At 40.4% G+C, this 23,790-nt stretch overlaps 1 protein-coding gene across 5 annotated transcripts in view; it reads right to left on the minus strand.

Moving 5' to 3' along the window:
- The window catches only part of LOC136098503 (trafficking kinesin-binding protein 1), a 132,766-nt gene that overhangs the window by 67,146 nt on the left and 41,830 nt on the right, over positions 1–23,790 (minus strand). For all 5 annotated transcript variants that reach the window (XM_071804853.1, XM_065831975.2, XM_065831976.2 and 2 more), the window contains exons 2-3: positions 17,971–18,263; positions 2,055–2,249 (exon numbers count right to left, since the gene is read on the minus strand). Coding sequence is in view for 4 of the 5 variants with exons in the window: in XM_065831975.2 (XP_065688047.1) it covers positions 2,055–2,249; positions 17,971–18,263 (488 nt within the window). In the remaining variant the exon portion in view is untranslated. The remainder of the gene's footprint in view (positions 1–2,054; positions 2,250–17,970; positions 18,264–23,790) is intronic.

Below are 23,790 nucleotides of genomic sequence, written 5' to 3' on the forward strand. Positions count from 1 at the left end.
TGAAATCTTCAATCAGAGCAACGTGGTAAAGTTGCAGTCATTACACTTGTAAACTATTTTATTCAGCTTTTAGCTGAAGTACTTGCTTAATTCATTTTGTATCCATCCCCAGTTGTGCACTATTGTGAGTGACACAGCCCATCAGCATCTCAGCTGGGAGAGTCAGGATGCTGCCACATAGATTTTTGCCACCCTTGCTGAGCTGGGTCGGCAGAGATAGCATTAATATCTACACTGCCAGGACAGCTGACCCAGAAGTGGCCAAAGGGGGTATTCAACACCATATCAGGTTATGCTCAGTTACAAAAGGGATGGGCCAGGGGGACAGTCCTGCTGTCTGCTGGGAGCAGGGCAGTCTGGATGGTTCCTCTGGACCACACGGCTTGGTGCTTTTGTATTTTGGGCAGGAGCTGTTGTTCAGGGCATGAGCTGCAGCTGAGAACCCACTTGTCTTTTTTGGGGCAGAGGGGTTGCTGTGGCGGGACTGCCACATGGTCAAGTTGCGCTGTGTGCCCATCGCTTTTTTGCAGGTTCTTCTGATGCTGTTACTGTTTGTTTTTCTTAGCTGTTCTGTTAAACTGTTCTTATCTAAAGCCATGAGTTTTGCCTTTTGTCTCCTAATTCTCCTCCCCATCCTACCTCGGGAGGGGTGAACAAGTAGCACATGGTTTTAGCTGCCAGCTGGGGGGAACTGGGGCTAAATTATGACACTTGCTCTGTTAGCAAAACGTCTTCTCCCTGGTTATTGCAACAGGCCACCCACATAAACAACCTTACTTGTGACACAGGACTAATCCAGCTACTGAAGACTTTAGAAATCTGACATTTCAAAACATTTATTCAAGCCAGCTTCTGCCACCATTATAATAACACTAATGGACTGACACAAAACAAGGTGTTGTAGTAGAACTGGTTCCATTGATCAGCCTCTCCCCCTTCCCACTGTTTTTGTCTGATTGGCAGAAGGTTATGGGCACCTTCTTTAGAACTATTGCAGTCAGAAACTCAGTTCTCCATATTCTTAATGCTCTTATCAAATTCGCTCCTTACAAAGTGAATTCTGCAGGTGCTTCAAAATGCAAAGCAGCCACCTTTGCAAAGGTTTGTATTGAGCCCTGTAACTCATCTCTTCTGAGCTTCACAGTGCCCTCCTGCATCTATCTACTACTACAATCTATGTAAATCCACTGCTGCGCAAGTCTTAACTACCATAGTTATAGCATAAAATTTATTGGCTTGACGTTCTGCAGACTATTTTAACCTGCAACACATGAAGAAGTGCAACAAAATTGCACCTTCATTTGAAACCACAGAGGAGAAAAAAACCCAGAAGAATCATTTAATCATACATTACTCAATAAATCAGCAATTAGAGGATTAATCACAGAAGTCTTCTCTACTTGCATAGCTAAGTTGATACCCACGGTGGAAGAACCCAGAGGGACATTAATACATTCACCACGATAAAAGCGTCTATGGGCTCAAACAAAAGAACGAAAAAAAACAGAAGGTCACAATACTGCACGTTCTCCCTTCACGCAGAAATCTAAGTACCTTCTTGTCCAATAGCATGAATATGAACAAAAGGAAGAATGGATGGACAAACCATCTCGACCAAATGCTCAAAGTTAGGTTCTTCACCAGTCTTTCCTAGAAGCATAAGCTGCAGAAAAATGATTTTACAACAGTGTAATACATCAGAGAACACGTTCAAAAAAAAGCGAATAATGAAACAGGTCTAAGCCTTCTATATTGTATATGTACAGAAATTTCAGTCTCTTGCCAGAGAGATCACAAGTACAAATAAGTATTTCAGTTTCACCAGTATTTGATAACATGAAGAAGAGCATGCAGAGATTACAAATGCAACTACTGTTTCTAATTAAATGTTTCCTTTATTTTCTGTCTACCACAAACTTGAAGACCAAGGCAATAAATCACAGTTTTCTTGCTTGCCACAGTTGTAACCGAATTGCACAGATACTTCAGAGGAGGTAACAAAAACAGCACTATTTTATTTGTTCTTGAGTACAATTTCTGAATTTTTGACTTACGGAAGTATTTCAAGGTCTCTTCTATTTGCTCAGTTGTTAAGTCAATATTCACATCAGGAGAAATGAGAGGTGTATGAAGCCAGTCGTCGTGGTCATAACCATAGATTGTATCTGCTCTTAGCTTATAATGAGGCAGCTGCTCTTCCAGTAGACTTATGATTTCAACTTCAGGAAGATTGGTACTATTGCACACATCTGGTAAGAGAAGGAGGACAATCTGTTAGTTGCTTTCAAATGAATACTATACATACAAGCTAGCAAAGATGTCAGTTTGTTTTGGCATCAGCAAGATTTTTCTGCCTGTAAACAACAGCAAGATACTAATTGGTTTAGAAGATATGACTGGCATAAATGATCCCAAAATAGCATATTTACTAGCTGAAAATACAAGGACATGCTCTTAGGGACAAAAAGCCCAACCTCAGAAGCAAGGACTCATCTATGGGAGAATGAGGTGGGGTGGGGGGAAATACAGAGCAAGCACTGGCCCAGACAACCTGGGTATGCAGAAAAGATTAGCGCATACAGAAACTTCAGGTTTTGACGTTCTACTTGACAGATTATTTTTAGCTTGCAAGCTTTGCATATTTCCTTAACTGGGTCTTTGACCACAATTCAGTACCACTATATTTTTTGCCTTGCTACTGGCAGATTTTTCTCAAGAAATCCAGGATTGCAATAGCAAACAATGTCACAGTTTACACCTAAGATGCACTGGTAAAGTTGGCTTCAAGAATTTTAGGGAACCTTTTGACACCATCTCAACTTGCATTCTGTCGTATCAGTCCCTCCTGTTCACAAATACATCAGGTTTGCACACAGATTTAAAAATGGATACTAACAGCCATCAACAACTGCAAAAATGTTGAAGTTAAAACTTGGAGATTCAAATTTAGGACAAGAGGAAGCTGAGAAGCTTTAACACGGAAAATTCCAATGAAACATAAAAACTTTTTCACCAGAAGCATGGTCAAACATGGGAACAGGGAGGCTAGGAAATCTCCCATCTTTGGAAAGATTAACAACTCTACTAAACGAGGCCATGAGCACTCGAAAAGATCTGCTTTGAATAGTTGTCATAACAGATGATCTCCAGAGGTACCTTCCAACCTGTATTCTTCTATAATGAAGAATTGTGTGTGTGTGTGCCTATGTGTCTGTGAATAACCAAAACAGGTGTGATTGGTTTAAATATGTATAGTTTAATTACTATATATTATTAAGGAACTCAACAACCCCTGGTATGTTTTCCATAAATACTTAGTGCAATCTGCATTCCCATTTCCATGCCAGGACAAAAAGAACACGACAGCTTGACACCCCCTCTTCCCACTAAGAAAGAGCTTTCTAAACCTATTTTGGCAGAGCAAGCATCAAGGCTGCTCACACGCTGTGAAATGCAGTTCCTTCTTTAACCAGTGACATTACTCTTGCAACTGTTGTTAGGAGTCACCCCACAGTAAACAGCAAAGACTGTTAAGGCCCTGAGTGTACCTACAGGCCTTCACTGTCCTGACCAGGCTCATCAAGGACCCTGCTCAGCACCCTCTGCCCTGTGGCACAGGAACCCCATTTAAACTGCCCAGAAGAGGGCTACGATGTTGGTGAAGGGTTTGGAGAGGAAGCTGTACGAGGGACAGCTAAAGTCACTTTGTTCAGCCTGGAGAAGAGGAGACTGAGAGGAGACATCATCGTGGTCTACAGCTTCCTCACAAGGGGAGGAGGAGGAGCAGGTGCTGATCTCTTCTCTCTGGCAACCAATAACAGAACCCAAGGGAATGCCAGGAAGATGTGCCAGGGGAGGTTTAGGTTGGACATTAGGAAAAGGTTTTTCCCCCAGAGGGTGGTAGAGCACTGGTACAGGGTCCCCAGGGAGGTGTTCAGCAAAGCCAGATATCTTCTAAAAAATACCTGTTGATATCTACTGAACATTCAAAGATGTGCATGTGGCCATGCATTCACAAAGATTTTTTATATATATATATTTTTTATATAGATATATCTACATATATAGAGGTATGTATAATAGACAGTAGATATGTATCTTTTGGTTACCCAATTGCTCTCACTGTTAGGAATATGGGGTTTGGTTTTTTGTTGGGTTTGGGTTTTGGTGTGAGTTTTTTTGGTTGAAATGTTAGTTCACCTCTTGTGAACAATCTAAGAGTCTACACAGCCTGACTGAGGTGGCCTTCTTGGGAACAAGGAAATAAAAATGTTTGAAAAATTCAAACCTTTAGTGTCTGCTTTTACTTAGTATTTCAAAAGAAATGGACAAATTTTAGAGATGACAGGAGGAAGTTTCAGTCAAATAATTTTGTACAGAGAAGTAAAACTGTTTGCTGCATCATAAAAATTAGCAGAAAATGGAATGCAAATTACCCATAAAATTTAAGAGGAAAAAAGCTCCCACACAAAACCAACACAAAACAAAAAACACCACAAAAAACAACCAAACTACCCACACAAGAAACCCATACCATTTATTGTGGAAAAGAAAGCCACCAGAACATGAAGGACAGAATAAATAACTAAGAATTATAGTGGAATACAAGTCAACCAAGATAATTTTTCTACTCTATCATATAACAAATCTTGAGTCTTTCTGAGCAATTCAAAACACCTAATAACTGGAAAAGATACTAATGAGTAACTGGAAAGGCAACTTATTACGATGCTATTGTCATTAACTTCTATTGGGATTTTAAAATCTGTATACCAGCAGGAAATATAGGCAGGTTCTCATGTAATTGCCTATTTAGAAAAATAGGACACTGTAATTACACTTGTGTATGACTAAACCTTAGTTCACCATTTAAATCAGAGCAATATTCTTGGTGCTAAAATTACACAGTCTTCCCCTTCACTTTTCCTCCCCTCCCTTTTCTGGATTGCACACACTTGTTACGAGGAAGTATGTCAATTAGCACCATACCCATCCTGAAACACCAGGTACGTTTTATAGAAGACCCTGACTGTGCTTCGAGATAGTTGTTATTAATATTTCTGATTAAATCGCAAAGGTAATGTAGGTTAAGTAAGTTTCCTACTGAAAATACCTGAGACATAACTTATGTTTTATGGTTAACTGAAGTCCAGTAGGCATAACACTGTTGCACTTTCTCATGTCCTAAATTGTACCTTCATTTTACTGTGTTAAATGTAACAGCATAAGCCTAAGACAATTAATTGGTCATTAATAAAGATGATACAACAAAATACAGTTGAACTATATCCTCACAAATTGCTCTGTTACCGATTTCGAGTTTTGTCTAAGCAATTTTAAACTTGCAGTTTTCTGGACATCCTTAGCAAACAAATTTCTACATGCAAATTACGAAAACTTAAATAGCTAAATGGAATATGAACTTATGATTCTTAGTAAAGTGTGGGTCATTCCAGGTTCTGCTTTTTAAAGAAAAGAGTTAAAAAATATTTTAAGGCTCTTGCATACTGTAGAAATCTGCAGCTTTCAACACTTTCTAGAAATAGTTATATATAAACAAAGAAAATTCCTTAATTCTTTTCCATATTATTTTTGCAAGTATTGCATTCCAGCGCTTTGCTATCTTCATAGTTTAAGTGTGGTACATGTACAAACACACTCACCTTTTTTGGTGTAATATACTCCTCCATTCCCTATTCCTCAGTCTGCTTTACAGGAGTTTTGACATTATTCTCCTGTGTGTTTTCTAAATAAGATTAAAAGAAATTCTTTCAGACACTTTTTTCCCTCTGATGATTTTGTTGCTTCATTTTCTCTTTTACACTTTCAGTAAAGAAGACGTAAAACTGGGCAGAACACTCCCATTGAGCTGTCTTCTGCATTTTTTCTTCCTACTTCAGTACCTCTAGGGTAGTTATTAATGTATTACTTTATTAGCATGTTCCATATCTTTTCATACATTGGCATCTGGCTGGTGTACTTCCCCTTCTCTGAGCATCTTAAACCTCTCCGTCACCTCCCCCACAATTTAAGACAGCCACTAAAGGTTCACTGTTTTTTTTCAGATTTCCTTAGAGGAACTTCTATTAGACTTGCTGATCTTGATACCTTTTACCATTTCATCTATTTCATCTGTTCTCTCTCTTCTACTCAACACCTCTATCCATTTAAAAATTTCAGGAAGTTAACTTCTCTTTGTGGAGACTGAGTTGAGGGTGGCTTTTAAAAAAATATCTGGGGAAGAAAGAGGCACAATTTTTAGGGCAACCAAGTGAGGACAAGAGTACACTTGGTTATTTTCGGATGCACACTTACACTCCTCTTCTGCTGACAAGTAAGCAAGGAGATGATTAAACACAAAATGGAGTGAGAGGTCTAAAACAACAGGAGCTGCCTGTATCAAAGGAGCACAGTACCTCAAGGACTGTCACTGCCCCTCTAGGCACATAACATTACCCAGATCATGAGACATCGTGAAGGGTGCTGTCACCCGTTGCCATTTTCATCCTGTAGTCACACATCCATGCAATACATTAGCTCACTTCCCACAGAGTGTTAAACATTTATTAGCTATCAAGTGTAACTTGGAAGAACTAGGCCAACACCTCAGGACCAAGCAATTCAAGCTCAGCTGAACTAACTTCAACTCAAGCTAAGTTCAACATGAACCACACAGACAGATTTGAAGATCTCATTCCAAACAACACAGTCACTTAAAGCAGCTCACTGGTTAAAATTTCATTCCCTGCATGGCTTTTGGGTTTTACCTGCTTACAGCTATGACTGCATAGTCATATCTTACTGTAGAAATGAAACCCAGCTTGACCGATAAACAAGGAACACCTATTTCAGCATCAACTTCACATAAAAGTAGTGATAAATTCAGTGAAAGGAACCTAAAACAAAGAGAAGGGACCAGAAGGTATGGGGAGGTATGGAACAAACAAACCAACCAACCCAAACACACACAAAACAAACACTGAGAAGACAAGTTCTACAGATCTCAAAGCTTGTTATTCCCCAGGTATGTTTAGAAACACAACACAACATAGCTGATCAGTATAGACATTGCATGGAATATAAAATATTTAGGTCTGTTTGAATTCTGACCCAAGCTATCCTCAATTGTGATGGTTTTATTGGTTTGTTTTCAAGCAGAGGCCACCCTTTCAAGGTTAAAAGGCCTTCCAGGTGCCTACAGGATCTGCTGGTAGTAGATAGTGCCACCTGGTGTTAAGAGATGCTTTAGTACCCAACCCCCTAAACCACCAATGACATTTTCTCAGCCAGTTTCTTGTTTACAGCTCACTTCTGCAAACGGAGCAAAACAATTTCTGATAAACCAAACACTGCCATGAACCATGCCAGGGGTCAGGGTTGTGCACAAGAAGGGACAGGCCAGAACACACAAGTCAAAATGAGAAAGACCACAAGAAAACTCCCCAGAGACGGTGTCATTCCTGGAGCACTGTGCTCGAGTTGTGGTCCTGATGGAAGCCAACACCTTGCAAAGAGCTCGCAGCAGCTGTGCTCCCCTGAAGTGCCTCCTCCAAGAAAATTAGAAGCGGTGTGTCCTGCAGAACAGCTATTAATACATTCTAGGTGTGACCTGGGGAAGTGCCGGGCTGCCTGGCTTTGGTTATCAGGTTGTATCTCCCACCCACACTGAATATCTTCCAGGGTACTCCACTGCATCACCACCCAGCAGCTGGTACTCAGCCCACAGCCAGAAAGGTGCAGTCTAAATACCCTCTCCTTCTGAAAAGCAGAAAAGGGGAAAAAAGCCTAACAACAAACAAACCAACCAAACAAAAACAACACAAAAAACCTACAAACAACAACAAAAACCAAAACATAAAAAACAAACAAAAAACCCATCACACAACAGAAAAGGAAAAGAAAGAAAAAAGAAAGAAAAAAAAAGGAAAGAAAAAAACCAACCCGCAACCCCCCAAAAACAGAGCAGAAAAGGGAAAAAAATCCTAACAGAAAAGTAGAAGGGGGAAAGAGAACAAACAAACCAAACAACAAACACAACAACCAAAAAAAACCCAAACAACACAAAACCCAAACACCGATACAGAAAAGGCGGGGAGAGGGGAGGGGGGAAGGCAGGAGGAGAACACAACAGAAAAGGGGAAAAAAGGTTTGGGGGGGGGGAAGGAAGATGAAAGGTCCTAGTAGTCACTTCCATAAAAAAAATTTCATTTCCCACAATACATTTAAAACTTTACAACTTGTCGCAACCTTTTGAGGCAGGTGGGGAAAGGGGAGTAGATAAGAGCACAGGAAGAAAAGTAAGATGAGACAAACAAGGAAACTCTTTGGAGAAAGCAGGAAGAATTCTTCAGTGTAATAAGGAGCCACCTATTCCCCTCCCTGGTTTCAGACCTGTCCGATTTCCACCCCCACACACATTGCACTTCCACTTGATATTCAGCTCGCTAAATTTTAAGAGAGAAACTTAAAAACTCCGTGAAAAAGGCTGGTTAATAAATAGCAAATTATTTTTTGAAAAAGCACACAATACTTGAAAAGGGTCAATTCCAGTGCTGGTTTCCTACTAGTTAAGTAAATGGAAAGTCCCCTGGAGAGCGGGGCTTCCACATGGAGATCAAAGTCCAGCCGCATGTAACGCTAGAAATTAAAGTTCATAAACGTGTGACTATGTCGTGGCCTAGTGAATCCTGACTGCTGTTTTTGCTTCGTAAGATGTATATACATACAAAGGACAAAAACTGATAGTTCATGTCCCTTCTTAGAAGTCAAGGATCAATGGGCTACATGGAAGCAAGTAGTGTTTCTCTGAATGCTTTTTCAGCAGGTATTCCCTGGCTTCTTGACACAGCCCAACAGTCTCATCTGCCCGGTGCTTTCTGTCCATTTAGACAATCGTGGAACGAAGTGAACTAGTCAGTACTGGTGTGAGCAGCTCTACAGAAAAATGAAGAGCAAAAGGGTAGATATCAAATGCCAACCGTGCAATTAGGTTGCTAAGCTACTCTCATGAAGAGGGAAACGGAGCCTGTAGTCATCCATTATTTGAGCTCCATAGGCCCACGCAGAAACAGGAATTATGTATTGTCTAGGGTCCAGAACTGAAAGTATTTCTTCAACATTATTTATCAATTACTCTGCACATACACTCATAATAGACAAAACTCCAGAACTCACCATATTCCTATTCAATTTCAGTTCTAGGACACCCAGAACATGGCTAATTATATTTAAGTCTTACAAATACTACTGCTGATGCAGGACTGTACACACAGTACCTTCTAGGTCAAAGATAATCACTTCTAATAAAAAGAAAATTCACCATCCTCCCAACTCACTGACTTGCATAAAGGGAAAGATGGCCTTTGCATCCTAGATAGCAGAAATCTCATTGCTGGATGCAAAGCCAAACTGCTGGAAGAAAAGTTCTTCAATAAGAAAGCTGTCTTATACCTTTAAAACTCAGACTCCTCAAACAGCCATGGCAGCTTCTGGAACTTGACTGGCATGATAGGATTTTGGAATTGCAAGCCCGGCCACACCTTTAACCGAAGTTGCTTAAGCAGTGGTTCGTCTGCCTCCAAACATGGAAAACACTGCACAAAATCCAGTCTTCCGACCACAGGCCAGCCTCAGTTATTTCCATTCTGGGCTGCCACAGCAAGGCTTGAGCTGACCTGTAATTCAGTGCTGCCCACAGTAGTTTCTCTCTTGCACACATGGGTCTCAACTGGACTTCCCACCTTGTGTAGGGGGGTCACAATGGGAAAGGCAGGCAGGGTTTATGGTAGCCAAGTGGGCGCACTGAATCACGGAAGAGGAATTCTGGATGAGAAATCCAGCCCATGGAGAAAAATGAAGCACCCAAACAGGGATTCTCATCATCTTCTCTATATAATGCCATATGTCACTTCAGTTATCTGCTATTTACCGTTTTAATTCATACAAACATGCACTTATAAAAGCAAGGACAGGAGAAAGACTTTAAGAGTTTGCTTTTATTTCCCTCTCCCACCTCCTCCCCCCGCCCCCTAAACAAACACAGCTTCATAATCAGCAAAGTCCCAAAAAAAGTTCTAAAGGATTTGTTCAAGCGTAGGGAAGCTTCACAGAACATAATCACAATCCTGGTGCAAGCCTGGGAGTCCTGGTGGATAGCAGGATGACCATGAGCCAGCACTGTGCCCTTGTGGCCAGGAAGGCCAATGGCATCCTGGGGTGTAATAGAAGGGGAGTGGTTAGTAAGTCCAGAGAGGTTTTCCTTCCCCTCTACTCTGCCCTGGTGAGACCACACCTGGAATATTGTGTCCAGTTCTGGGCCCCTCAGTTCAAGAAGGACAGGGAACTGCTGGAGAGAGTCCAGCACAGGGCAACAAAGATGATGAAGGGAGTGGAGCATCTCCCTTATGAGGAAAGGCTGAGGGAGCTGGGGCTCTTTAGCGTGGAGGAGACCAAGGGGTGACCTTATTAATGTTTACAAATATATAAAGGGTGAGTGTTACGAGGATGGAGCCAGGCTCTTCTCAGTGGCAAACAATGATAGGACAAGGGGTAATGGGTTCAAACTGGAACACAAAAGGTTCCACTCAAATATGAGAAGAAACTTCTTCTCAATGAGGGTGACAGAGCACTGGAACAGGCTGTCCGGGGGTGGGTTGTGGAGTCTCCTACTCTGGAGACATTGAAAACCCACCTGGACACCTTCCTGTGTAACCTCATCTGGGTGTTCCTGCTCCAGTGGGGGGATTGGACTGGATGATCTTTTGAGATCCCTTCCAACCCCTGACATTCTGTGATTCTGTGATTCCTTTACTGCAGAGGAAAATCGGTATGAAGGGTAAGATCACTCAATATTATCCAAAAGAATACAGTTATGCAGAAAAATCATTAGATTGACCAGGATATCAGACGAAATGGAAGAAAAAATGCTGTTTCTTCAGTTCAGTCACACCACACAGAATCACAGAATCACCAAGCACTGGCCAAGCCTGTCTGGAGCAGACACACGACAGGAATTTCTCACATAGGTTGCTGGGCTCAGCCTACATCTGGATCTTTGGTCACATAAAGCAGTGATATTTCCAGCATGTTACCTTCCTTGGCAGGAAATTCTACTTCAATTTGCCAACTGAAAGAATATTGAAGTAGTAAGCTTGGAGAAAACTTAGCTTAGCCAAACACACCAGATAAATATTGCGACAAAGCTGGGAACATCAAAGCTAACAAAGATAAAACTGCTAGAAACTGCAGTTCCAATGTGAGGAATGTCATTGTTTATTAGGTTGAAGTCTCCCTGCTTTGGTTTCATCCTACACACACATTCCTGCTGGGTATAAAAAGTAAGACAGATCTTGATGATGAGAGGCCATGTAGCTATTAGGTCTCTACTGTACATTATGTCATAAATTTAAAAGAATTTTGCCTCAGTATGGAAATGTTTCTCCCTGCAGATAAATGTAGCATATTCATGCTTTTATTTGTACATTAAATAAAAATAAAAGGAAACTCCACCACCACCGCTATTCTTTCAGAACAAGAACAAAAGCTATTTATATATCTAATGCATGCTGGCAACACACTGTTCAGCAGCAGTAAGAATAAACACATTCATTAACCATTAGGATCTTCCAGCTGCCAAGACAGACTGACAATGTCTCAAAAAAACCTTGATAAATCACTGAGCACAGAAAACCCTGAAAAGCAATTGTCCTGCTTCTGCTTGTTGTTCAGCCCAGCTAAAATGTGCCAGCATCCTAACAATGGCTGCCAACAAAGCTTAAGAGTCACAAGCAAAACATAAAAATAATTTTTATATATGACAGCTTGCCCTTTACAGATGTTGTCTTCAAATGGAAAATTTGCTGTTTCATGAAGGACACATACATGCACATTGAAGGACAAAGGTAAAGCTGCACTCAGCATGTTATGGAAGTTAATTATGGAATAGACAAATTTTCACATATTTAAATACACCGATAACCAGTCTTCCAGTACTATTCAAGTGCATTGCAACAGGAAAACAAAAACCACAAAAAAAAAATCCACTGGGCTTTCAGGAGTTCCTTCTGCAAAGAACAAACCCAGAATACTGATGAATACTTGCTGTTCTCGAAATTCCCCACTCCACGTAAAGTATATGTTTGGGAATGATGAGTGGTTCCCAAAACAACGGAAATTTAGAAACAAATTTTTAAAAATGTCACCACACTGGACTTCAGTAATTCCTGCAGTTGGTTTCAGTGACTCTATAATTGATGGTTTACACTAAAAACCATATATAATACTAATAAAAGGAATAAAGTAAGAGAGCTGGTTAAGGAGCAGAGCAGTAGCAGCAGAATTCCATTTGGGGGCAAACAAACAAAAAACTTTCACCAAAACACAAGAAGATAATCCTCTAAAGAAAAAAGTATGCTTGGGATACAGACTAAGAGGTAGCATAACCACCTGCCACAGGAGAGAAATATGGAAAAACACTAAGTTATTGGTAAAAAGCAAGAGCTGGAAAACAACTGATGGTAAGCAGAGGAAGGGAAAAAAAAGAGGGGGGGAGGGGCGGAGCAGCTGTGTGAAGTTGTCTGGGAATCCACCAAACGCCAGCCAGAAAATTCATAGAGGCAATAATGCAGCAGGCATAGAGAATAAGACAATTCTGTTAAGAGTATGCTAGACAGAAATGAAGTCAGACTCATGGAATAGTTCTAGTCATGCTGAGGGAGCTCCCTCATGTTCACAGGACCAGCATTTCTGGCATGTTTTAGAGAAAGAATGAGTACTCAGAATTTAGCAATAGCTGCATGTAGAAAGTTGCAGGAAAGACAAGTGGGGAAAAGACCTTAATCAGGTCAAGCTAATGGTATGAGATTGATGACAGTAAGAACAAAGTAAATAGCCTGAGGTAAGAGCACATGTTCTCAAAGTTTTAAAGGAGAGACTAACAAAGTTGCGAGGCAAGGCTGGAGTGTGCAAATGTAGGCTTTTCAAAATCATAATGATGAAATCATAAGGAGAATGAAGAACCAATATTCAGAAAATCCTGCATAACTAGAAAAACAAATACTGGCAGAAACCAGTCGGATACTGGTGTAAGTACTGCTGCACATAGCCAGAAAAACCATGAACTTGCATGGTAACACAATCAGCAGATTCAAAAAGGTTTTATACAAAGTCACAGAGAGGGTCCAACACTAAGTAGGCAATAAAAGAACTTGACAGTTCCTTAGTAAAACAGTTCTGTGTGATGGTGGTAATTATGCTGAGAATAAACTACTGCAAGTGGCTGCACACATGTTCTCCAAACCCAGAATCTGCTGTTGCTGGAGTCAGAAACCCAGTCCTGAGCCAGATGGTCCCACCCAGTAGAACATTTCTTATGTTCTTTATTTGAGCTCCAGCTCCACCAAGCAACATCTTACACCTTTTCTCTCATATCAAGAAAACTGAGAAAAACATTGAAGTACCACTCCCAAACAGGAATTGGAAAAGAAGGAACTGCTGAAGCAAGTTTATGTTGTGTAGAGAAAAAACACTAAAAGAGAAAGGTAAACACAATAGAACTCAGAGGTTCAACTAGAGGGAAGAAATTCAAAACTATTATTACTTCATCAACATTTTTGTAACCATTCAATGCTTAGAGGACAACCACCCATCCTGTAACAGGGACCAAGCACGACCAGAGCACCCTGTTCAATATTCTCAGAATACTAAGCTCCCGTGGTCTGGTGGTATCTCACGCACCTAAAACAAGACAGCCACAGATTTGGTATTTTCCCATCTCTTGCGTAACACGAGTAAAGCATTCTAGTAACAACTTCTATTACCAAAATCCTTAAGGAGTTACCTTGAGGTAGCCATGCTTTCTCAGACTCGGAACAAAAAGAATAGAAATTCAGCATTTTGAACAAAGACACGCATTTTTGGGTGAGGGCCATGGCAGAACTCGAATGAAAGGCCCTCTGAAGGCCCTATGCATGCCCTTTAAAATTAAGTGACTACAGAAAAAAGGGTGAGAATTACATTGGTTATCCCTAGGATCAGGCAGCCAAAGTTGCCTGACATTACCATAAAGAGTGGCAACATTTGATGGAAGAGAGCAGAAGCTCTGTTTCACAAGAACATAATTAAAGCCTCAATAACAATAAAGGCAGGACAGAAATCCGGAAAAAAGCTTCTGCACCCAAATGTCTTCGTTGCTCAGAGATGGTGTGAGGCTTGAGAGCAAGAAAAAAATTGGTTTATCTGGATGCAGCCAGTGCAACGAGGTAAAGTTACACTACCTGCAACGTAAAACTATACCAACTCTTCTCAGAGATATGTCCCAGCTGAGAAAAACAGGGATTTCATGGTTTGACTCATACAGTGATGTAACTTCATTAAAAAAAAATTAAAAATCAACCCATGTTAACTAGAAACAAAATAAGACACAGAACAAGTTATTATCACAAAGAATTTCCAAAGAGCCCTTAGAAAATTGCCCAGAACATGACAGCCAGAAAACACATACATTCCTACATGCATTAAGAAAGAGTAATGAGTATAATGAACAAATCAATCATGCAAACTAATGAAGGAGCTAGGCAATTTAAATCACAGTCCATTCATTCTCTCCTTTTTCAGAGAAGGATGAAGGAAACCTACATGGCATATTAAGCAGTTAGCTCTTGAATTAAAGTATATCATGCCAAATTCATTGCAATAGCGAGTCTTCAGAAATACAAAAGCAGACTGAACATTAACTTACTGTTATGCATATTTGAAGATGAACAAAGAAAAAAAGAAAAAAACAAGCCAAACAAAAACCACCCCACAAAAACACTCTGGCAGCCAGACATCTGTCACAAAAGTAAATCTATACCCCAGTGGTACTTCAGATTTCCACTCCCACTGTACTCTTCATTTCCAGAAGGACAGGATTTGTCTGACAGCAGCTGATGAACAAGGAAAAAAGGCAAATAGACTAACAGGCTTATATAATTTACAAAATTGGGGCTACTAAGCAACTTAGTGATAACTCTGCTTCATCATGTAAAGATTACATTCCTTCCTGTTTTACAAAAATTGGGAGGTATTAGAGAAGCATGCCCCCAACCCCTGTTGCTGTTTCCATCAACACCAGACTGGAAGTATCTGTATCTGCACTGCAATTACAGGAAAGGCATGAACACCTTTAAAAGCACTTTGATTCCCTTTCTAGCAAAAAGAACACTAGATGGTGCTACATCCGTATTCTTATCTTTATACTCTGGAATGGCAGCACCAAGAGAGGTTAAAGGAAAAAAAAAAAGGGGAGACAAGAAGATGGTGCCTCACACACATAGTTGCTGAGTGCCACTTCCATGTCATACCGTGCTGCCCCACTGTCCACCAACCTCAGGACTCGAGTTTCCTTCTGCCCATTTACGCATAGGAGCTCCACAAGGAACAGCAGTGGAAACTCTGTCAGTCAGGCTACATTGAATTTTTCTCTTAAACTTTGCTAAAAAAACACAAACCAAAACAAACAAAAAAACCCTACTACTTTAAAAAAAAAATACTGAATCCATTTTCAGGTTTAACACTACTAGCGTTAAGAAAACATGCTCTACCAGTAACATGTTTTTGTCTGGATGTTGGGGGTTTTTTTGTTGTGTGGTTTGGTTTTTGTGTGTGATTTTCTTTTTTGTTTTGTGGTTTGTTTTATCCTACACATGCACTTCAGTTGCAGCAACTATGCATTTTGGATTGCTTTACTGTCAAATTCAGTGGGAAAGAAGAAATCTTTCAGGGTGCTGTCCCCAACCCAGAGGTAGCACTGGCTTAAGGAAGCTTTTCATCTCACTTTTTTTTTTGTCACCCAGAGCCACCCCCGCAGTGCTCATTGCTTTGCTTATGTCAACATAGCTGTGTTTAGGCCACAGGGTAAAACAGATCAGAGGTGTGACCTAGTTGAAAAGTATCCCTCTGCCACAAAAGCAGGGGAGCGATTGTACCCTGACCAGTTGCCTAAAATACCTCCAGCTGCACTCTCACAGAAATCTGCACAAGTACAATTTTGGGGTGGTTTGGGGCCCAGAAATGTTTAAGCCAACCCTGTATCCAAGCAAACATGCTTAGCACAATCAGGATGTGCAATTCACCCTCAGATGCACTGCATCTGCTCCCAGGCTTCCAGCAGGAAGGACCATGCTGCTGACAGGGAATGCCAAAGTGCTCCTCTGCTGCTAGCAAACAGAATAGGGAAGAAGAAAAAGCCAGCAGCAAGAATTTAAAATTCTTTGAGCACCAATAGCCTTCTTTAAAGTTAAATAGCAAAAAATGCATATCAGATAATTGGTTCTTAGGCTTAAATTGTATCAGAGTTGACTGCAATTATATTACAATTAGCTGGCTGTGTTTCAGAAAGCATCAGCACACAGCACTGTGACTCAGTTTTCCAGTTTTTTTCTTAACTATGTTCAAGCCTTTATTTACAAGAATTTTTGCAGATGACTTTTACAATAGGTTCTGTGTTAATCTTGGAATAAAAGAAAATAGATTACCCTGTTTGCTGAATTTGAACGTCTGCTCTAGGATGAGTCGAGGCTTGGCATCGAAATAAAAATTATAGTATATCCAGACTTGATATGATCAATTTCTTTCCCACTAAATAGTTTTAAAGTGTAAAGAGTACTAACCTGTCAGTGAGACCTAAACAAAATCTTCAAAACACGCTAGCAGGAATGCACCTATGTAATGCGCAGAGTTTCTAGTCTACCTACCAAGCAAATACCTAGCGAGCAGTCAAGAGTGACCAGTTTATAAACAAGCTCTAAACCCATAAATATGACGGAGGAGGGATGGGGAGTTGGTTTCTGTTAACAAAACATTTATTTCTGAAAGTGACTTCAGTGTTAATCCTGCTGCTTTCTCTTCTCAAGGGAATAGAGACAGACATGCAGAGCATCTCTCCCCTTCTTTCCATTTTCTTTTTTCAAAATATAAACCCTTTCCTACAGAGCAGTTGGGCTGAGATAAGTTAAGGCATACTATGAAAGTGTCTGCTGATGGTCACCATTAACTAGTTCTCTGACCTACAGACAATTCTAGAAATGGCTGGAAGTAACTAAGGTTAAAGGTACATTGCAGTCTATTGTAAGTACTCCAGCCTTTTTTCTTTTTTTCCTCAGCCCTCTCATTTGTCCCTTCAAAAACTCAGCTGACTCCTCAAACATTCCCAAAAGACCTTGGAACTACCGAGGTCACTTTAAGCTAAAAGAAGCCTCATAACTCACCAAAAAAATCATGCATTTGCAATGGAAACTGCCTGTCATTTCATGGCCACATCCATGACCAAACTGAATTACTGAGATGATTCAAACACAAAGAAATTGGGTCAGCTGACTCCATGACTAAAAACCTAATTCTATTTAAAATACCACACTTAAACACGTATTCCATTTATTTGTATGAACTCTATGATAAAAAGGCATTCAACCTTTCATACAAGGATGTTGAAGCAGCTGTTCCTTATACATTAATAGTTCCAGAAATAATGCAACAAAAATTGAATGGTTTTGAAAAGAAAAAATATGTACAGTCAAAACATCAAACATACTCTTTTTTCCCACTCCTTTCTCCCAGAAGGCGGTTCTCATATCAGCATATGAATCTAAATTATGCTGAATATCAGGACAACTACTCCATAATTTTAAGCTGCAGTATTTCCTTCCCCTTGTTCCTGACTTGCAGTTGATTTATTTTCCAAACCAACTTCAAGCACTTAAGTATAGTATTCTAGTTCAGTAAAGCCTGTTTGCAAGAGCCTTAAACCTTATAAAGTGCTTTCATTGAAAATCCAGATACTTGTGAAATCACTTCTTAAATAGGAAAAAGATGTGCAGAACAGTAGCAGCATTGTCCGTGAATCAGCACCGTGAATCTCAGCAACAGCTTAAGAACAGAACTTTAACTATACATTTTCATATTCTTTCCGAGATAAAAGATTTGACTGCTTACCAGTAATGGTGCAGGCATCTCTGTACTCTCTGTAGTCTGGCACATCATCTTCCACTGCTTCACTTACATAGTGCTCTTCGTGAATGCCTGTGGGACAGGCTAGGACTGCATGATTCGACAGCTCGGAAGGAGGCACAGTGGCGGCCAAAGTGCAGTCGTGCAAAGCTGTGGCGTCCAGCTTGGCAGGTTTCACAGGGCTGTACAAACTGCCATCAGGGGGACCAGCACTGGAGACTGGGTCTGGTTGGCAGAAACAGAACTCTTTCTCTTTGCTGGAGTTCGCTTCAAGAAGTCTGCAAAACACAAAAGAAACAAATGCTCAATTCAAGTCATTCCAAACAGCATAAATCAGAATAGATAATTTTCTTTTCTTTAAACGTTAGTTTAACCTGACAAATTCCGCAAATACTAAAAACCAAACAGTCTTCACAGAGCAGCTGCCTATCTCTGCACTTTGCACAAGCATGTCAAGTAGGAAAGTGCTATTCCTTGTACAGTGTTATTTGTTAATGACTGATTAAACATCCAGATCTTTGCCTAACGCAACTTGGGGTAAGCACAGTCCGTCCACCTTGGCTCATTCACCAACTATCTTTCTCTCACGTCAGTCAAGGGAAAGCTCTATGAAACCCAGTTTGCTGCATGAGCAACACTGTGCACACAGACTGCACCTCATTGGCTCATTTATTGATACTTTAATAACATAATCATTTGAGATTGACTGATGCCAAACAACACAGAAATGATTAGGAGCTTATACTGTAACACTGCTAGGCTTATCCTCTCCACTGGACCACCCTGCACAGCCCAGTCCTTGTCTGCCAGACTGCCAGCTGGCAGCTTTGCTCAGGAAACAGAAATCAAGATGCACTGGGTTAAGGGGGTGTCTCTTTATTGGGGCTGAAGCACTAGGGAGCAGAAAACAGGGGAAAAAAATCCTTTAAAGACAGACACCAATGCCCTCAGCAAGATAAAATTGGCCAGAGAAGAAATGAAGAGGAACATTGGTCAGCCAAAAGCTTCACTGAACCACTTGGATAAGGAGCTAAAGACACTGCAGTAATTGGTGGTAGGGTACTGTTTTTTGTGATTATCAGTGTAAGAGAAGATGTAAATGGTCATTACTGTTAGGAAATGAAAATACAATCATGGGCCTGCAGAAAACCAGACTAGGGAAAGGACCTAAAAGGCAGGAAAAAAAGACTTTATATGTGTACTAGTTACAAGGCATAAGCAACAGCTGAGGAGCAGGCCACACAAGAACACCCCAACTGCACGGGGAAAACCATAAAGGCAGTCAGACAACACAAACACACCAGTGTGCAAGCAGGTGTGGATACAACTCAACATGCAAGTACAGCAACAGAACATGCTATGTTCATTGAGAAACCGAAACAAAAGTTTTCTGGAGAATCCTATGAAAAAGATTCTCTCTAATCTCTAGGAAGATGCCCAGATAATCTTATTTTGCTGTTAAAAGTTATACTCAGAATTCTGGCATTTCCAGTAAATAACATTATTGCTTCACCAAAGCATGACACTATTTCTAGAATCTCATTGCAAGACTCAAGCCTCTGTCAAGATACAGATTATGCATTCTAGATATTCTGGGAGTAAACTTCAGAGAAACCTCACAACAAAGTTATGACACTCTACTGGTACTATCTTTCTCAACCTGTTTTTCCCCTTTCACCACAGGCATAAGAACAAAAAAAGGAAAGTCCTCTCCTCCTTTCAGAGGGTCTCAACAAGGACTTGTTTACACTGAAGTCAGAAGACCACTACTGGAAAATGGATGGGCAATGTTAATAACTCTGCAGGAAAAAAACCTCCTCAGTACACAAACTGATGTTTCATTAAGTCTTCCTGATTTCCACACATTTGTATTTCTGCATGGTATCACTTACCCTGGAAATAGCTTTCATACTGAGAGGCTCAAAACCTGTATTATTCATAATAGCTACAGGAAAATATTAAATCAAATCATAAATTTATGATACCATACTCTCATACAAATGGTACTCTACTGTGCAGGTGCAGAAAGCCAAAGTTTCACTCAAGTGCTTTAACAGAACTTAAGGTTCCCCTGCAGAGCAACCATTATTCCTGCACTATCACAGTACACATAGAAAAGAACAATGCAGTCACTTACACTGCTTATTTTGTAAATGGTCCCCTTTCAAGTGGCTTTTTAGGAATAACAAGAGGGAGACTACTGATATTAGAAATCAGTCATCAAATGAAGTTGGAATCCAAATGCAAATCTTTGTTTCCCCTCTGCATTGAAGACAGAAACAGCTTAAGCAAGAAAACATACTGGAAATAAAGAGACTGACTGATTAAAGGGGCTTCATTTTGCCCTAGTTAATACCACATACGTGTGAATCACATTTGTTTTGAGAAACTGTTAGATAAGTCTGTTATGATCAAGGGCATGCCTGGGAGTAAGTACCTGAAAGCACCAACAGCGCTCTTCAGCTCTCCTTGCCCTCCTCCCCATGTCCTGCCTTAGCAACTGCAGGCAACCAGCAACACACCACCACTGCAAAACCAAGTAACACTGATAGCCGCAGTGTGACCAGCATGGAGAAGTCTTCCAGTAAGTTTTGGGAATCTGAGATCTTTTATCTTTTCTGGACACATTGACATTCAACATGGAAGAGCAGCTGAGGGAACTGAGGCTGTTTAACCTGGAGAAAAGGAGGCTGAGGGAAGACCTTATCACTGTCCACAACTACCTGAAAGGAGGTTGCAGCATGGAGGGAGTTGGTCTCCTGAGTAGAAAGTGATAGGACAAGAGGAGATGGCCTCAAGTTGCTCCAGGGAAGGTTCAGATTGGATATTAGGAAACATTTCTTCACAGAAATGAAAGGGTTGTCAGGCGTTGGAACTTGCTGCCCAAGGAAGTGGTGGAGTCATCATCCCTGGAGGTTTTCAAAATGTATTTGGACAAGGTTCTTAGGGACATGGTTTAGTGCTAGGGTTAGGTTATAGTTGGACTCGATTTTGAGGGTCTCTTCCAACTAAAATGATTCTAAGAACTGACATCCCTGATCATCTTTACTCATTCGTCACTTGATTTCCCATACACTCCTCACCAAAAATACTTTTGCCCAGTTTAACATTCATTCACCCCAGTGAGATACCATGGAATCAGTTCTCCCCCCAGCAGTAAACCACACTCCAACAGCCGCTGCCTTGTTACTGGTAAGAACGAGTAAGTATAGAGAACACACACATTCAAAAATAAAAAGTCACACACGCTGTGTCACTGTTGGCAGTTATGGAAACTATAAACAAATAGAGCTTGAAAAACAAACAAGCAACAAAACCCACCCCTCAAAAACCCTGCAAGTCAGTCTGCCCAGTCTGCTGCAGAAACTCATGTAAAATCAGAAAGTCAAGCTCTGGATTAAGGAAAAGAATTTGCCTTGATCTTAAAACCTTGTACCACAAAGCGAAGAAAGCAGGCATAAATGTGTATGTCTGCTCTCTTTCAGACTTATTTAATATCCTCAATTTCTATATACACAGTGGGAAAACGTTGTTCAGCTTCTATCAAACCCATAGAGGTGCTATTTGCATGGCCTCTCTTGCAAGGCAAATGTTACCACCTAATCCAGGGGCGCACACTTTGCCTTTAAACTTGCATCTTACTGTTGCAGAAAATCAAAACAAACTACAGCTGAGCAGTATTTGCCAGATTGCCAAAACAGCCATGAAGAGAAATATACACTGTAGCTACTCTAACCATGAAAAATGAAACATTAATATTATTCTTTAGTCAGTCTCACCTGCATATACAGTATTCATAAGGAGAACACCATACACATTGTTATTACAGTGTTTCCTATTTATTCCTTCTTAAACAAGTACGAAATTTTATAATCAGATGACTTTTCCTGATGAAAATACTGCGCATTGTCATTCTTTCTACCCTGTAATGTCAACAGCAGCCTGCACACAAGATTTGAGTAATTCTTTTCTACCTAATACGACATAATTCAGCTTTTGCCTCAGTGGCCGTATTGTACCATTTCTACCAGCCTAAATACAATTACAGTTTGGGGCCAATAAACAAATCCAGGTCTAAAGAAATATTTAATTTGGAACGTTTGAACTTAATTCTTCAGTGTAAAACTGTTCGCAAAAAGAGCACAATTCTCTTCAACCAGGTCTTTTTTTATTTTATTTTTTTTAAAAAAATCCCTTATTTGCAAGCTGCTTGTTGAAAGGCACTCATTCAAAACTTGAGCTTTGTAAGACCAATGACACAAGCACAAAGACTTGCTCCTGCATACCTCCTCTGCACAAATGCCAGATATTGGTTTAACCCAACAAATGCTTATAATACAGTGTTTGTGTGATTACTAGATAAAGAGCTTAAATTCTCTATACACCTGTCCTTGTTTCAGCTGGGATACAGTTAATTTTCTTCCTTTAGTGCTGAGTTCTGGATTTAGTATGAAAGTAATGTAGATAACACACTGACATTTTGGTTGTTTCTACACAGGGAAGGACTTTTCAGCTCCTCGCACCCTCCCACCAGCAAGGAGGCTGGGTGTGTACAAGAAGTTGGAAGGGGACACAGACAGAACAGGTGACCAAAGGGATATTCCAGACCATATGGCATCATGCTCAGCATATACAGCTGGGGAAAGAAGGAATGGGGGACTTTTGGAGTAACGGTGTTTCTCTTCCAAAGCAACGGTTATGTGTGATGGGGCCCAGCTTTCCTGGAGATGGCTGAACACCTGCCTGCCCATGGGAAGTGATTTAAGAATCCCTTGTTTTGCTTTGCTTGTGTACAGCTTTTACTTATTAAATTGTCTTTATCTCAACTCATGAGTTTTCTCACTTTGGAGTCTCACCCCCATTCCACCAGAAGGTAGCGATCGAGTGGCTGCATAGTGCTTAGTTGCCAGCTGGGGTTAAACCACGACGTCACCAAACACCACTGTAATCTAATAGTACATCTACACAATAGTTTGGACTATGGCTGCAGTGCAACTAAGACTCAATCAAGGAGTACCTTGGGTACTGATGGTAGGGTACCTCTGGCAGCCCAGATCACAAAAGCCAGGTCAAAATTGAGTTATGGTTAGCCAGTGTTGTAATCCACTTTAAAAAAAGTCATCCAGCTGTAAGTATCTAAGCCTAACAAACACATTTACATCAGACAACAGCCAATATTTTAGGGTTTTGAGATAAAGGAAAAAAAAAAATCTCCACATCAACCATTTCTGGGTTCTGGCCTTTAAAAAAAAAAAGTTTGTTCTTTTTTTGCAGTGTGTTTTGGGGGGAAAGGGTTGAGCTTCATACACCACACATTTCATAAAAATGCAAATAAACCACTTGCTGTTTCACAGCCATCTGAGATAAAGTTTTTCTGCATTCAGGGTTAAACACAACTGTGAATCTAAAGACACACAAATGAGTTAAACCTTCTTCCTCCCTCAAAAGCAGTAAGACACGTGGATCTATTCAATTATGTGCCTACCCAAATCCCAGTAATGCTAACCAATACATTTGTAATCTTGTAACATTATTTTCATCACCATCAGGGACTGCAGCAACAGCAATTTACCATAGCTGCAAAATGTCTGGAACTCCTATAAATAACCTGCTACCGAAGAGCTGCAGGCTGCACCCTGTGGTGATTTTTAAGCTTTGAACAATTTTTAGTTATCTTTCTAGTTCAGATTTTGTGCTTCAAATAATACTTTCATAAATTAGCCAAAAATGGAAGCTTGACCACTGCAAACATCTGTGAATTTAAATAAAAACTTCCCTAACAGAGGGAAAACACATCTTTCTAGT

This window comes from Patagioenas fasciata, chromosome 2 (genome assembly GCF_037038585.1).
Source record: "Patagioenas fasciata isolate bPatFas1 chromosome 2, bPatFas1.hap1, whole genome shotgun sequence".
Classification (NCBI taxonomy): Eukaryota; Metazoa; Chordata; class Aves; order Columbiformes; family Columbidae; genus Patagioenas; species Patagioenas fasciata.